At 38.6% G+C, this 15,912-nt stretch overlaps 1 protein-coding gene across 8 annotated transcripts in view; it reads right to left on the reverse strand.

Annotated features, from left to right (window-relative positions):
- The window catches only part of TENT4A (terminal nucleotidyltransferase 4A), a 65,948-nt gene that overhangs the window by 14,938 nt on the left and 35,098 nt on the right, over positions 1 to 15,912 (reverse strand). For 4 of the 8 annotated variants that reach the window (XM_074576259.1, XM_074576258.1, XM_074576256.1 and 1 more), the window contains exons 9-10: positions 10,687 to 10,787; positions 10,254 to 10,426 (exon numbers count right to left, since the gene is read on the reverse strand). In XM_074576259.1, the coding sequence (XP_074432360.1) occupies positions 10,254 to 10,426; positions 10,687 to 10,787 (274 nt within the window). Of the gene's footprint in view, positions 1 to 6,553; positions 6,623 to 8,702; positions 8,741 to 10,253; positions 10,427 to 10,686; positions 10,788 to 15,912 lie in introns of those variants that run through there. The other 4 variants (XM_074576257.1, XM_074576253.1, XM_074576252.1 and 1 more) reach the window with 2 other exon arrangements.

Below are 15,912 nucleotides of genomic sequence, written 5' to 3' on the forward strand. Positions count from 1 at the left end.
TGAATACCCACAGTAGAAACAGCCTTCAATAAAACTGTCAGCTATTAGAACAATCTCTCCTTTACTGGTCCATATGAAGTTGTGCTTACTGAAAAATATGTTCTAGAAAGAAACTGCTCTCCTACTAGGTCAACTAATGGTAAAAGTTGGAGCATGCCTTTGTGAAGCAGGTTGAGATACTTGCATCATGAATTCACTGGAGACAGACCATACTGGTAACAAGAATCTGTGCAGAAGCTTAAGTCTTATTTATGAGATCAGATGTTTACCATTTAATAAGTACGTTCACAGTGGGCAACCACATGCTGTAGCACTGATCAAAAAATTAAGCTTAGTTGTATGCACATGCAAAGCTGACTGCCTGGATGACAGCATTTTTCTCCTTTGCCCAATCCTACAATATTAGCCATGGGAACAGGCTAAGGTCTCTACAAAGATGAAGCTGATATATTCTTAACTAAGTAGGTGGTAGAGTCAGGTACAAGGGCAAGAACTCGGATTTCTAAACTGAAGGTTCTTCAGACACTATTGGTCATGGAATTATAAAAAGTGGGAAAAATAAAGAGGGGGTAATCATGTTTGAACAGACAACTTCTGAGTATGCTCACAAGTAACCATGAGCAGGCAGATGGGAGGGAAAAGGGGATCTTGTTGTCTATCCAAACCAATGCACTATCTTCTGCGATGCAACCTTCACAAACTTGACCAAAGAATAGTTTTAGCCTCTCCACTCAAAGAATCTCCCCTTTCTCTTCTGCTTAGATACACTTAGACCACCTGAAGATTCACATACCTAACCCAGATGGAACACTTCCCATTTATAAGATTTCTAAGGGATTTTGTTAACAAACCCAACAAACAACAGAAACTTTTTGCTAACAAAAAGTTAACTCCAGTATGGAGCAGCAGCAGACGGAAGAGAAAAGGAAGTCATATGGTTTAACTGTGACTAGATAAGTTTCAACACAAGGAAGCTTGTGTTGCTTTATTTTAATTTTGTAATACGTATGTTCTTCTGCCTCAATGTTATTTACTGATACAGGTCTCATACAAGTAGACTGTAATCCCTCTTCTGAGGCAATCCTGGATTGCTAACAGGATTGCTGTATGGAGTTGATATACTGACTTCTCATCAGCATCAAAATCCCTTTTGTGAAGGAGAGCATTACCTTTCTTCCTCAAACTGAAAGGTTAACCCTCAGTGATCAGAAAGCTGAACCGAATGTGAACAGAACTGATTTTCCACAGGCACTGCCTACACTGAGGTATTAAGTCTTAAGAATGCTATCCAAAATACCGCGTAAGTGTAATGTGCAAATTTGAAGCACTACAGAAGATCAGAAGACCTACAGTAAGCAAATGCACACCAGTAATGCTCTGACACTTTAGATCCATGTCTGGAAGACAAAAACCTCTTACCCTTACTGGGTTCAGGGCTACAGAGGTCACATCGTAAAAAGATGAACGTAAAATAAAGGGGTAAGATCCCTCAATCGATTTTAGCAAATAATCTAGGAATAAAGCTACAATGACTGCACTAAGACCCAAGATAAGTTCCTGATGTCTTGAATACTACTATGAATGCCAATCATACAGAGTCCTTCATCCTGCAAGGAAAATACCTTCTAGAGATCTATCTTCTAAAGCTTTTAGAAACAAAGAGAGAGATTGCCAGATGCAGGTTTATCCTACTGGGAAGTTTCCATTTTAGAACACACACTTTAAACCAGTTTCAACTTCCTAAATAAGAACTTAGTACCTAGAAGGAAGGTATCTACTATTCATAGCCTTGATTACTGAGGACTCTTTAATTTACCTTAATGTTGGAAAGAAGATAAAGTATGGAAGAGACCTAGAAACTCAAGTGTTACTGATGAACTCTCATCTAGCTCCAAATTTTAGAAATGGAATCCCCTAGCTTTCTGTCTAGACAGAAACGCTAAAACACTGCAGTCATATGGAAGATGAAGAGCTGAACCAATCTTACAATCCAAACTTCTGTTTCTGACATAAGAGGACAAAAAAAATCCTTTACTGTTCTGCAAAATGCATCTCCCATTGTAACAAGTCCCAGGACCTCATCAGCAAGAGAATACTTACTTGAAAGAAGCTCCTTATTAACTATGTCTGGCTGTAAGAGTTTTCAATGCCATTAATACTCGAGGGTTAAGATACAAGGTAAACTGTACCAGTACATTCATCCATCAAGACAACAGTTCCATTTCCATGGGCACTTGATTATACTCATAAGCTTCCTTTCCATGATGCTAAATGCATGAAAAAGTGGCACCTTCTGCTTTGTTTCATGATGTAGTCAGTTGAGAAGTTTCAATTGACTGACAATACTTATCATTCTAGAGCTTTCAATTTCCAAGATAATATTTTTTTAAAGTGGCCTAAGAAGATTAATTCATGATCCCAGTCTTTTTAAGTTTTGGCCCAGTGGTAGAAAAGTCTAACTATCCTAGAAGTCAGTATCCACAAATCAAAACTTAAACAATAGAATGCAAATTTCTTGCTAATGTGACAGATTTGGGTTCTTATACTTCATGCCCCACCCCCAAAAGAATTACCTACAGAGGTCTTGGCAAAAAGATTCTTACTTTTTCTATTCTCCAAACTTCTACTATTTGAATTTATTTTTTTTTTCCTCTTTCCCACAACATTCAGGAGCTGGAAGCTGTGAGAGAACAATGACGACTTCAGTAAAAATTGTGTTCCATCTTTGAAAGCAAAGAACTGAAAATAGTGAGAAAATTGGTCTTTACAGTTAGCATTTTACACTACAGATTTTTTCATGGGCTCCTCTCCTTTCTTACAATTAAAGTGATTTAACAGGTAACTGCTGCCAGTCTTACTCCTTTTGCCTCTTTTCCTGTTCTAGCCTTCTCCATTAATACCTGCATTAGCATTTGACATTATTATGAGCCAATTTCACAGAGGTGAACCACAGAAACAGTTTTTACTGTCTTCACCTTCTGAATCAGCTCACCACAGGATCAGGAGAACAGCAGTACAGAAAAACAGGAGCAGCTAGTGAACAGAAACATCCCCAGCAAGAACATCTAACTACTGGATTGGCTTAGTAAAAGTGTACAACCACACTCCTTGGAACATAAAGCAACACCGGAAAACTTCAGATACTTCATAGTTCAGGGCCATGTGCAGCAGAAAAACTTCAAGGCATGCTCTTGCTTGAATGGTTTTAGCCCCAGCGTACTTAACTCTGCTTGATAAAGCAACATGCTTCCCAATGTGATTTCAAGGATTACACCCCTGTCCCCTTTCTTCCACATCAGCTTCTGCCATTTCCCTTTTTGGTAGGTGGAGCCATAACTTAAACTATGGTGTAAATAAAGTAGAATTGAGATGAACAAAAATTCTACTCCTATGGGGGAAGAGGGGGGGGGGCCGGAATTTGCATCAATATGGTTGCACCATCCCCATGTGCCAGCCTATAAGCAACACAAAACAGTCTCGAGTAAGACGCAATTGGTTGATTTCTCTGCCTTTAGGTCAACTGCATTACAAAAGGAAAATGTCTTGGTCATTATGCTTACAGGAGAGGAAAAGTAAAAGATATACAGAATACACAAACAAACTGAAAAATATACATCCTCCAAAAGCGTTAGCGTTTTTTTTCCAGAAAGACAACTAAAGGTGTAATCTAATCAGTATCTACAAAGATTAAGCACAAGCACAGTACCCCTTTAACCTCACCTCGTTATATCCTGCCAGGCCTAACCATGGGCTTATTCCATGTTTTATCAATACTCACTGTATTTCAGATAAGCCATCTTAAATAAAAAAAAGGTCCCAGAAATGTGTCATTTCAAGTTTCCTTTGTTACCTCTAATACTTTCATTTCACGGGCTTTCAACTGGTCTGTATTGTTAAGAGTACAGTAGTATTTCCAGTTAGTGTTTTTCAAGTTAAGCACTAAATTATAGAACTCATTATGCAAGCTGAATATATACCATACTAGCATATAAATATTGAATTTAGGTTTTCTTCTATTCTAAAAAGGCTTAGGTACCTCTGTGTTTTTGAGGGGAGGGAATGTTAAGATATGGCAAGAACATGACTGGCACTTGGCATCAGAAAGTAGTCTGAGCTGTTACAAAATTGTCTGCTTCTCTCCTTACTTCACTGACATCACAGCAGCAAAATCCAATTTTACTTGCTGGTTTACACATTCCCTCTGTACTCTTTGCTGCTTAGAATAAGTTGTTATTAAATAAAATTACTTTATAATTGTGTTCAAAATTGTGCCTCCTGCAGTTTGCAGAAATTTATTCTTCAAGTGGATATAGATAAAAGACTGCTTAAGCAACTGAGAAGGAAGAACTGAAGGAGAGCATAAGGCAGTATAAAACAGCACATTGTCAGAGATATGGGCGAAAAAAATCAAAAAACAAATGTGGGACTATATGGTGAAAGAGGAAAATAGGCAAAAGCAGCACTGGAAAAGTTTTTTCCCCTCCAGTCTGCAGAAACTGTCAGTAATCTGCACAGCAAGAATAGGAGAAAACAGTAGAGTTTTAAAGGATATGGGGCGTAAACACTTAAAAGTCCCAAATCAAATGTCAACCAAAGCTTTTCCCTAGTAAAATCAGGTTGTCCATGTCTGCACAGTCAGGATTACCCACTGCTTTATTTGGAGACAAGCTGGCTGCAAGTCAGCATTTGTATTTTTCTTTAAAGATTAAAAGGCCTACTTTTTAGAGCACTTGCCTCTACTTGTTCAGGAAGTGGAAAAGAATATGACAGAACCTGCATTCTTCTACAAAAAGATGACCAACTATCCATACGCATATTTGTATTGTTACTTTGGTTAAAACATGAGAATATTCAGGCATGTAGGAAGAAGGGAGAAAATCTGTAGAGTGCTTGCTCTCAGACAGAGAATTTTGTTGGACTACCCTCTTCTGCCCCCTCTCCTACACACACACTTTCAACTGGAACTCTACAAATTAATCATAGTCATTAAGACAGGTTTAACAGGACTACAAGAGCTGCTACAGTAACTATTCTGAAGTGTTTGTCCCTCTACTGCAGATAAGCATATCTTACACCTGCAAATTTAATTGCTTTAAAAGAAAGCAACATTTATCAGGACAAGATACATGACTATGACCTCTATCTGTGAATAGGGAAGTACAACAGTTCCTGCGAATACGCTGAAATGCACAGCCTTTGACTAATAGGAAGGAAGGGGAGATGGTGATAACTTCATTAAGCATGTTGATTTCAAGTACTAAGGCACAATTACTGCAGAGCAAGTAACAGTTCCAAAGTCAGCGTGGAACTTGTATGCATTCAGCAGAACGATAGCAATAACAAGTATTAGTCTTACAGACATTTATATACTACTCTCACAATGTATGCATCCGATCAAAGTACTTAGTACCTGAAGACAGTGAAAAGACACATTCCACAAAACACTTAAGGTACTGCTTGGTATATCCCCTAACTGATGGGGGCAGAACATTAGGCAGATCAAGCACTGACATTCTGATGAAAGGTTGTTATAAAGCCTGAACAGCAATGGCTACAGCTAAAATTTCAAGAACAGTCTGAAAGAACATATTGTAAGTGCTAAACAGATAAATAGAGGCAAGGATTGTGTTCTCTCCCAAACTAGACTACACAGATACCTTGTTCACTGGAAATTCAACTACCTTGACATGACTGCATGGTCTTGAGAAGTCAGAACTCTTCACAAAATAATCCTGTCACAGAAGCCCAAAGAACATTATCACCAGAAACACTGAGATAAGGTGTATGAAATTTCTTAGATCCGAACTTCTAACAGACAACTTTGAGCTTATGTGCTGGACTGGATATGAGATGATATATCCATTAGGTGACAGAAGAGAGCTTTAAAGCTTTCCTATGAGCCATTACATCTGTCACTGATATGCAGGTATCACTGTCACATAAAATACTATGCCTTATTTGGCATAACAGCATCAAAACTGCAGAGCATACTTAACACCAGGAATTATACCAGACCAAAATGAGACTGCAAAAACATACCTATGATTATATTTTACTTGGCAGAGACTGTTGATCAGGCAGCAGATATTCTCCAGCACTACTCTAGGACTTCCTGAGCTAATAAAAAGCAGCTTTCCACAATGCTTAAGCAACAAGAAATCTAGGTCACCAGTTACAGAGTGCAGGTCCAGAATAAAAAAGTACCCAGGAAAAAAAAGGCATTTTCAAGAGGAATTTGGTCACTGCTTAGGTTCTCAGACTGACATCTGCAACTAGCCAGAACAAGCAGAGAGCTGGGGGGAAAACATAGCTCATTTCATCTGGTTTCAGATTCTCCTAACAATAACTTTACTCAGTATGAAGGTTAAAGTGAGATTTACTAATGCCAGAGGCTTATTTTCTGTTGTGGAACAGTTTGACTCTTGCTCCCGTAGAGTAAAAATTCACACACTTTGCACTGTCCTTGATAGCAAAGATATTTATAAAGCACCTCCCATTATTCACTTCAACATTTGTTGGATCATGTGGGAATGTGTAGTATTGTGCAACTTACCTGTTTGCATGAGTAAGTGAAGAACACATACTGCCTCTTTGTCAGGGCAGCACATGGTATTTTAAATACCTGCACAGCAGAATACTTCAATTACTACACAGGTCAGTTTGATAATTAACAGAATCCAGAAAAATGTATGCACAGTTGAGTACATTCTGATGATCAGACTCCTTGTATCCATGGGTTTATTTCCATGTGTTCCTCAGTTAGCTCCTGATCACTAATATTTATATTCTGCACAGAGCTGAGGTAACAGGGCAGGAATTTCAATACTCACTATTTTGCAAGGAACTACATTAGCAGTACCAGTGAGAGTCAGAGCTCTGTACTGACAGGTACAGTAAGACAAGCCCATAAACAGGACAGCTCTCTCCCTAACAGTGATACCAGAAGACATATTTCTCTTTTACAGTCTTGGAACCACAGTTTACTGGTGCTTATGAAAGCTTTCTCTTATGACTAAGATTTTGCAGTTTCCTTGGACGCTTCTGAAAGACAGCACAACTAGAATTTCATCAGCCAGACAGTGCCGGCATGAGGCATTTTGTAAATAGCTTTGCTGCCTTGGAAAATCCATAAAAGGATACTTTTTGTACAAATTATGACTTAGTCTTATTAGATCCAGTTCTTAGTTTTGGGCTGTGCAGACAGTGGCCCAGAAGTGTGTTCTGGGCAACTACTCCTGGATCTGCAGAGATTAAAGCAATCATCTTCCTGAATTTGAGACAGTGTACTAAGAAAAAGCATATACAATTAAATATGGGGAAGGAGAAGGCTGTCCCTGAAGGAGGCAGTTCTCTTGTTCCTCAGCGGTACCTGAGTTCTCATCTTCAAAAGATTACCATCAGTATGCTCCCTGAAGGAAGGAAAGCAGTAGCAGGAATCAAAAGAACTCAGGGTAGTAACTTTAAGCTCGTATATCCCTGACACTTCCATTTTTTTGAGTATGTACAAAAGTTGACAGGCTGACTTCTAAATGTTAGCTCTGGTTTATGCCAATCAGGCCTCCAGAAAAACTTGCTCCTTTTTATTGTTCTATTCTGACACCTGTTCTCCTGCTGCTGGAACAAATCTATAACCATTGCTATCTCTGAAGTGCCCATAAATCCATGACACCTGGAGCCTTGTCTATTCAGCTGCTGAGCCATATTTACAGAATATAAGGCAAAAATCTGTAACACTGCCAGAACTTGAAGGAAGCAAATCTCTAAAAACCATACAGCATGCTGTATTACAACCAACTAAACTAACTACTGTTACAACCAACTATTAAACTATAGGGTTTAATAAAAATTCCAGGATCGCTATGGGCAATACTGCACTGCTTGGATAATGTTTGCACACTTAATATATATATCAGCTGGAATATTTGACCTTCAGTAGAGCTGAAGTTCAGAGAGAGGCAGTATGACCAAATCAAGTCACAAGTTGCCAAGCTTATTTCTTCTTCCTCAACATACGTAAGTTGACTTCTATCATATAGGTAGGCCAATCTTGGAAAGGTCAAGGTGCATCTGATCACTGTTACCAGTGAAACTTTAGCAGTAAACTGGAAAGCAAATACACTATCAAGTCACTCTAATTTGACAGCTACGATCTTGTCATTGATACACAGCAAAAGATATTCTGCAGTCATGCAAAATACATCTCCAGAAACAGTGTCTTCATGCAGACCTTGTGCTTAAGGTCAACAGTGGCATCATAGGGATGAATATTTTGCTATTAAAATAAAACTGCAATTATTGAGAAGAGATCCAAAAACTGTCAATCTAGGATCTCCCCGTTTCCCGCATTTTCTTTATAATCTGTATCTTGCTTTCAGTCTCCAGTATCAGAGATGTTCGGAAGATTTAACTTTAAATGAACACAGAATCTGTCCTGAAGAACAATTCTTCCACAAGATCAGAGCTACCACTACATACAACTCTACAGTGATGAGATGCACCACATCCATATTCCCTTGTTCTGAAGCTGATACCAAAGTTCGCTGCATCATACCTGTTTGCAGTGCAGCAGAAGTTTTGTCACAAATACCAGTTGTCACGCATGCTAGATGTTCCTTTGCTGGAACCTGGGCATAGTATAATGCCAGATCATGCCCGGGACAGCCTCTTCCACTCCAACAGAATAGGCTTCTCCTCCTGAATCAGGTGCAGCTCAGGACTGCTTAACCAGAACTTGCTCATCCTCACATATCCAAGTGTGAGTAGGATGAACTCATCAGTTATTTGTTAGAAACCCGCCATTCCATTCCAAATTAAGACAACATGCTGTCAGTCTAATAAGGATGGAACACCAATAAACGACCAGGTCTTAAACTAGGGGCTGTCATAAGAACAAGGGCATCAGGTATTTTGTTTAAAAAGGCAGCATTTCCATTTACTGTGTGGATGCCCAAACTGATTGCGGGTCGTTCTTGTTGAGAGCTTCCTTTTCACTTTTCATTAATTTCTCTGGCATTGGGCAATGAAGTTTCACCTTCAGTGTCAGGCAAAAAGGGACTAAGGGGAGGTCATAACCACTCACCACGCATTACTTTGAGAGTTCATAATATTAAGAAAATATTTGCTTTTTCTCATAAAACTTATTACAGCGATATCTTTCTCACTAACATACTGAAACCAGGAGCATGGCTAGTAGTATCACTGGCAAGCATCATGCTGTTCTTTTTCCATTAGCTAGATGGTGCAACTAAAGCATTTACCATATTTACTGGAGGTGGAGTGAAAAGACAATTCAACGCAGAAAATTCAGTAAAGAAATTACAGGAAGTAACCAGAACATATAAAGAATGCATTTGTCCCCCAGAAGTTATTAAATTTTTATTGAATACAATTCCCAACTTTTAATTCCATATTTGACTAGTTTTTGAAAGCAGTCAAGAAACAGGTACTTGGACCTCTCTCGGCATCATCCAGTTATTCAGTACTGTAGCTAACTGGATATTACATCTTGTTCCACTCAATACCTCTACCCAGCACAGAACACTTCAGTAGATTTATAATGAGTACCTCATGCCATGCAATGCAATGCAATTTTGTGCTTTATAATCCGCACTGCCCAATTCCATGTTGATTTAACTCCACATCGAAACAAAAACACCTTACAGAATCTTAAGAGTCTGGGAACATACCTAAAGAGACTATAGCCTTTAACTTCCAGAAAGTTACAATAAAGGCCAGCAATTACTTTCAAATTCCACTTTCAAACAAGGAAGCTGACAGCAAGACTTTGCATACGAGGGCCCCATTACCATTAAAACATGAACTGACTGCTTGGGTGAAAATAGTAAAGAATATTATTCACCTTCACAGCATGGTATGATGTTCATGTTCAATTTGGGGTGTGGGGGAAAAGGACCAGAATTTAACAATGGGAGATTCTGCTTGATGGGAAGATTTATGAAGATATATTTCTACTCTTCTTACTTAAATAGCTACTGTTAACTTGGGTTTTTATATTTTATTACATCTAACTGCTATCACAAAGAGTACTGAAGATTTAGTATGTAATTAAGACCCATTTAATTTAATGAAAAAATATTTGATTTCAGTATTTTTTCTGAGCAGGGGAAGCTATTAATTTGCTGTAGCAGCTTATGGATACTATCACATTAACTGCTGTTGTATCAGTTGAGGCTTTGAAGAATGTCATAAACTCTGCTTCTTGTTAGTTTAACCCATTAAAAGAAAAAGCTTACAATGTCACTGCCGGAGAGTGATGATACAGAAGAGGCAGAAGAGCCAGAGGATAACTGTTGTGTACTAGTCAATGACAAAGTCAAGCGTTGGTTGTAAGATGGTTCAGAGTCTCTGTTCTGCTGCTGTTCTCCATTACACGGAGCTATCTGGTCTCTTATTTTCAACCTATTATCTGTTAACAAAACATAAGTATCATATAAGAGCACAGAATACAAACGCATGGGCCTTGAAGTCTAGGAAGAGCTGCAGTTTAACAAGTCAATTGAAAAATAGGCTCAGAGAAAACTAGTCTTGGGTTAGAAAGTTCCAAATTCCTTCTATTTTTTCCTACGTAACCAAAAGTGATTTATTTCAAGGCACGAGTAATTTTGAATTACATCATACTCAAGAAAAAAAATTTACATTGGTTTCGAGGATTCCTGCTATACCTACCAAGTTCAGGTGATAAGTTAATTTTGCTCCCCCACTTCTTTTTAATCCAGGCCCTGTAGTCAATCACTTCTTGGGTCACTTTGATGATTCTACCTAATGTACTAAAAAAAAAAAAATTCAACTAAGTATTAAAGACTGTTGATTACATATTTGCAAGCATTTCAACAAGCAATCAAATTAAGCTGGAAGTCAGTTTAAGATATCCCTACCCAAAGAATTGAATCCTTTTGAACTTCCATTTCCTTAGCACACCATTTAATCCACTAAAGCATCATAATTTTTAAACTAGTATAATACTTATCTTCTACCATACTAATATGCAAACAGTGACATATAAGTAAGATTTTTACTCTATATTTCTAAATGGAGTGAGTGCATCTTAATTATCAAGAATGTACATGCAGATACCAACGTACTTGATAAAAGCAGTTTACAGGTTCTTGCATTTCTCCATACAGAAATTATTTTTTTCCCCAGAATCTGGATTAGAACAGTTATGGGATGCACTGAAGACTATTAATATCCCCAGCCCCCCTAGCTGACCTTCACGCTGAAGCCAGAGACCTTCACTAGTCCTTGCTTACAGATCTACAATACAACTTAAAAGGTGCAAGATTCCCACAACTATAAAGGAAGTACCATGGATCATAAAGTAGTGGAAACAAGAAACAGACTGGCTCCAAAACCAGAGGAAGTTAGAATTTAAGAAAATTCATAACAGTAACTGGTTCAAAGAAAAAGCCTACCTGGTCCTGCTGAACAGTGACCAGTTATCAACAAGTACAAAGTAATATTTTTCCAATATACCTTCCCAACATTCAGCTATCTGAATTGTGCTACTTCATGAGCAGGAGTTGCATCCTTGTTCAAGAGCTAAACTTTCAAGCTTTTACTGGGGACTAGTGGCTGAAACACTTAACTATAAATTCGACACTCAAGATACATGAAGGACGGACTATTGTACAAAAATGGACTGTGAAAAGTTACCATCTTGGAGAAGGTAATTTTATTTCAATTTTGAAAAATCTTCAAGAGTTACAATAAAGCTTATTGTGCATTTCACAGCATAAAGATACATAGTACCTGTACTAGAATTTTCTTTTGGTTTAAGTTTATAATGGGAAGGGAGGACGTACAGAGCCTAAATATATTTAGACTACCTTTATTAGGTTGATTTTTTAGTAACACTTTAAAAAGCATCAATAATTCTCCTGCTGGTTTAGGGATTACTATATCATGCAAGACCAAATGCCACATGTTCCATCTTTAGTCTTCCAACTTTAAGGCACATCGGTATGTTAGTACTGAAAAAGGCAGTACAACTATTTAAGCAAACATTGAACCAAATATCATCATCTAAGTTACAAGTCCAATAACTGCATAAGGGCCTCATGGACAGAATGAATGTCATCCATCATTCTATTTATGTAATGTAGATAAAATGATGCATGTCAGAAAAACAAAATCTTGAATTTTACATACAGAATTAAAGGCATGATTGTCACCACTCAGCAACTGAAGATCTCGGTTATATATATAATATATATATATATAAAGAATAGGAAATTCTTTGGAAAACACAGCTCAATAGCTATGTAGAGCACATTAAGAAAGGAACAAATAAAAACAGAGGACAGTATCTTGTCAATGTATGCTCCCATGACATAACAGCATTTTAAATACTCAATGCAGTTCTGGTTTCTTAATCTCAAAAGGAAGTTAAGCCAGAGGAGACAGAATGAAGACAGGGATGACCAATACTGCAGAGAATCAGCTGTGGCCTTGAAGCTGCAGTTCCCAAGACAGCAATGCCAGTATGGGACTCAAACATACGCGTGCTGGATCTCTTCAGCACTGGGACAGAGAAGGAAACCTCACAGCTAAAAGTTTTCATCTGAGAATGCCTGCAGAAAGATTTGAGTTTTCACTCCAGGATGACCTACAAATTTCACAACTACTACCAGCTGTGGTCTTAGAACCAGAAAATTGACACAGACTGAATAACATAAGCTCTTATGTAGGAGTTTGTCAAGTCTGAAGCTTCTTGGAGTACTTTCCCCAGAAGCAAATCAATAGTCATGCCTTCATATCCAGAAGGAAAATGAATGATATAAGATGGCATTATATCAGCCAGGGTGACTGATATACCAAAAATGCTTGCTATCAAATAGATGTAAAGGGTGAAACTCCTGCTACATTAACAATTCTGGCAAAGTTGCACACACGGAACCAGGGAATCTCTTCTCTCACTAGCTCCTTTCACAGAGAATAGAGATCAAAGCCCCAAACCCTAATTTTTGCTGGAAAGGTGCGGGGAGGGGGAAGAAATTCACTAAGTTATCAGGTCAGGAGTCAAAAGGCAGTTCCATGCTACATTGCTTGTACACCAAAATTAAAAACATTCATTATGAGACATCAGAAACTGAAAGGTGATTAAGGATATACTGCCATATACTTAATACGGCAGCAAAGAAAGAGGAAGCAAGTATGATCAAACTAGATACTGCTCTCAAAGAACACCCTTTCATATGTATGGGACTCAAGTACACCCACAGGGAGAGAGAACAATTTTTTTAAAATAAACATTTAAAAATTGTGCTTATATCTGTATCTTATATCTGTTCAACACTGAAAATGCTTCAGAACAAAAAACCTATTAATCTGCCCCGTCTTTAGTATGACAAAATTCCATGCTTTTGGTCGTCTTTTTTTGGCTGAGGCCAGAATTTCTACAGATATGAGACACTACCTTCTTCAAAGGTACTTGTTTAGATGACATAGAAAACACGGTTAACTGCTTAATAAAATTAAACATCTCTCCTGTGAAAGATGCCCCTTTAAGGTTTTTCTCTAATATTATCATATAGTAAAACCAGGAATAAGCTATTTACATACCTGGTTTATTTTATAAGAGTTAGAAGCTCCTCTTTTTACACACTGCAAGCCCTCAGTTCACAGGGACACTTTCTAGCTGTCATTACAACACAACTACGGTACAAATAAATCTTAAGATGACTCTTAAAATGCTCAGATTGCTGACATAAGATTCAGTAAAATCAAATATCTAAAGCTCCAGCCAAGCTTTACATGAATGAGTGAGTACCAGAACAAGGAAAAACATCAAGTCTGTGAAAGAACAGTCAAAATAACCATTCAGTAGGCCTTAACTGAGCTTATGAAATATCCCCCTGGTATTAAACGGGCAATATAATCTCAAAGCAGACTAAGGAACACCTGAGACAGATCCATTTGAGCATGAGGATAAAAATAAAGAAAAAAATTAAAACCTTTACCCAGACAAATACTCTGTGTAGGAAAAGCTGATATTGCTGATACCTCTTAAGAGACAGCATGCATTGTAGTGACAGCCACCCACCATTCAATATGTGAAGCAGAGGAAGGACTGTTTCAGACAGCGCGTTTTTGCTTTTGGCATCAGCAGATTTAGCAGGCAAATTTAAGGTTCCCTTTGACAGCTCCCAGGACTATTCTGGCCAACCAGGAGCAACCCAAACCTAACATAGAGACCTGTTAGCAGTTTGATCAGTTGAACTGTACACTAGGAAGAGACCCAAACAGCTTTCAAGCACAGAGATGGAAAAATCACTTAATATATGGCCCAGACTACTGTAGTTTTGAAGATTATCACCTGTAAGTGACAACACCAGATATGCAGTAACAAAACCCTGCCAAGGCTTCCTCAAACTCTGAAATCTGGCCTGTTGGCATGACAGTCCCTTTCCCTCATCCACCTGCACCACATGTCTGGCACCAATAAGGAGGAACCTGTTACCAACCTGCAATTCTAGGAACTGAAAAAAGGTTTCAGAAGTCTTAGTTACTCTGGAAGGGCATATCACAGCCGAACCAGTCTTGCATTCCTCATTTCACATGACCTCATCTGCCTCCCAAATGTGGCTATGCTGCTGTTTAGAGACACAGTCTGAGCACACATTCGTATTTGAACCATGTGACAGGCCAACATGTAAGCCAACATCCTGATCTACAGGCATACATATTGACCTGAGGATGCATCTTTGTCACGTCCAGATCAGCACAACTTACTGCTGTTAAATGGTACAATACTACTCTCTCCATCTTCCCCCAAACATGAACTCCTGTTGCTTCTCTTGCTTCTGATCTGCCCATCACACAGCCACAAGCTGGATCAACTTCTTGACATAAGTGTTGTTGATGATCTTGACATAAGCTAAACCTGATCCAAGGCAAGAGTCGGGAACATACAGATTGAGAAGGAATAAAAAGGGCCAGCTGACAGGAGACAGCCCACAGATAGGCTAGACAAGGTATAATGAAAAACTGCACTTTAATATCGAGACCATGGACAGGGTAGTAACAGATAGTCCACTATTTCAAAGAAGATGAATTAATGAGCAAGAGCATGTTGCCAAACATGTGCTAAAGTTTCCTGTGGTTAACCAAGAAACAGAATAAAACTGGGAAAATGGTCACTAACTTAAAACTTTGTGTCCAAAGAAAAGCAACAAAGCTTGCAAAGGGTCTAGAGAACAGGTCCTGTGAGAAATGGCTGAGGGAACTGGGGTTCTTTAGTCTGGAGAAAAGGAGGCTGAGGGGAGACCTTATCACTCTCTACAACTACCTGAAAGGAGGTTGTAGAGAGATCGCTGTCAGTCTCTTCTCCCAAGTAACAAGCAATAGGAAATGGTTTCCAGTTGTGCCAGGGGAGGTTTTGATTGGATATTAGGAAAATTTCTTCACAGAAAGTGTTGTCAAACATTGGAACAGGCTGCCCAGTGAAGTGGTTGAATCATCTTCCCTGGAGGTATTTAAAGGACATGCAGATGCAGCGCTTCAGGGCATGGTTTAGCAGTGGACTTGGCAGTGCTAGGTTAACAACTGGACTCGAGACAGACTGGGAACAAAACAGTGTTAAGGTAATTTCTGTAGCTGTAAGAATTACCTTTAGGACTCAGCTGATTACTGTTTCCATTCAGACAGAAGATAGCTTTTTATTCCTACTACGCTCCACATAGAATCATAGAATTGTTGAGGTTGGAAGGGACCTTTAAGATCATCAAGTCCAACCTTTAGCCTACCCTGACAAGAGCCACTTCTAAACCATGTCCCTCAGTGCCCCATCTACCCTTTTTTTAAACACCTCCAGAGATGGTGAATCCACCACCTCCCTGGGCACACATGGTATATGTGGAAGCTTGAATGAAGATGCTGGTCAGAGTGATTTGA

This window comes from Larus michahellis, chromosome 2 (genome assembly GCF_964199755.1).
Source record: "Larus michahellis chromosome 2, bLarMic1.1, whole genome shotgun sequence".
Taxonomy (NCBI): domain Eukaryota; kingdom Metazoa; phylum Chordata; class Aves; order Charadriiformes; family Laridae; genus Larus; species Larus michahellis.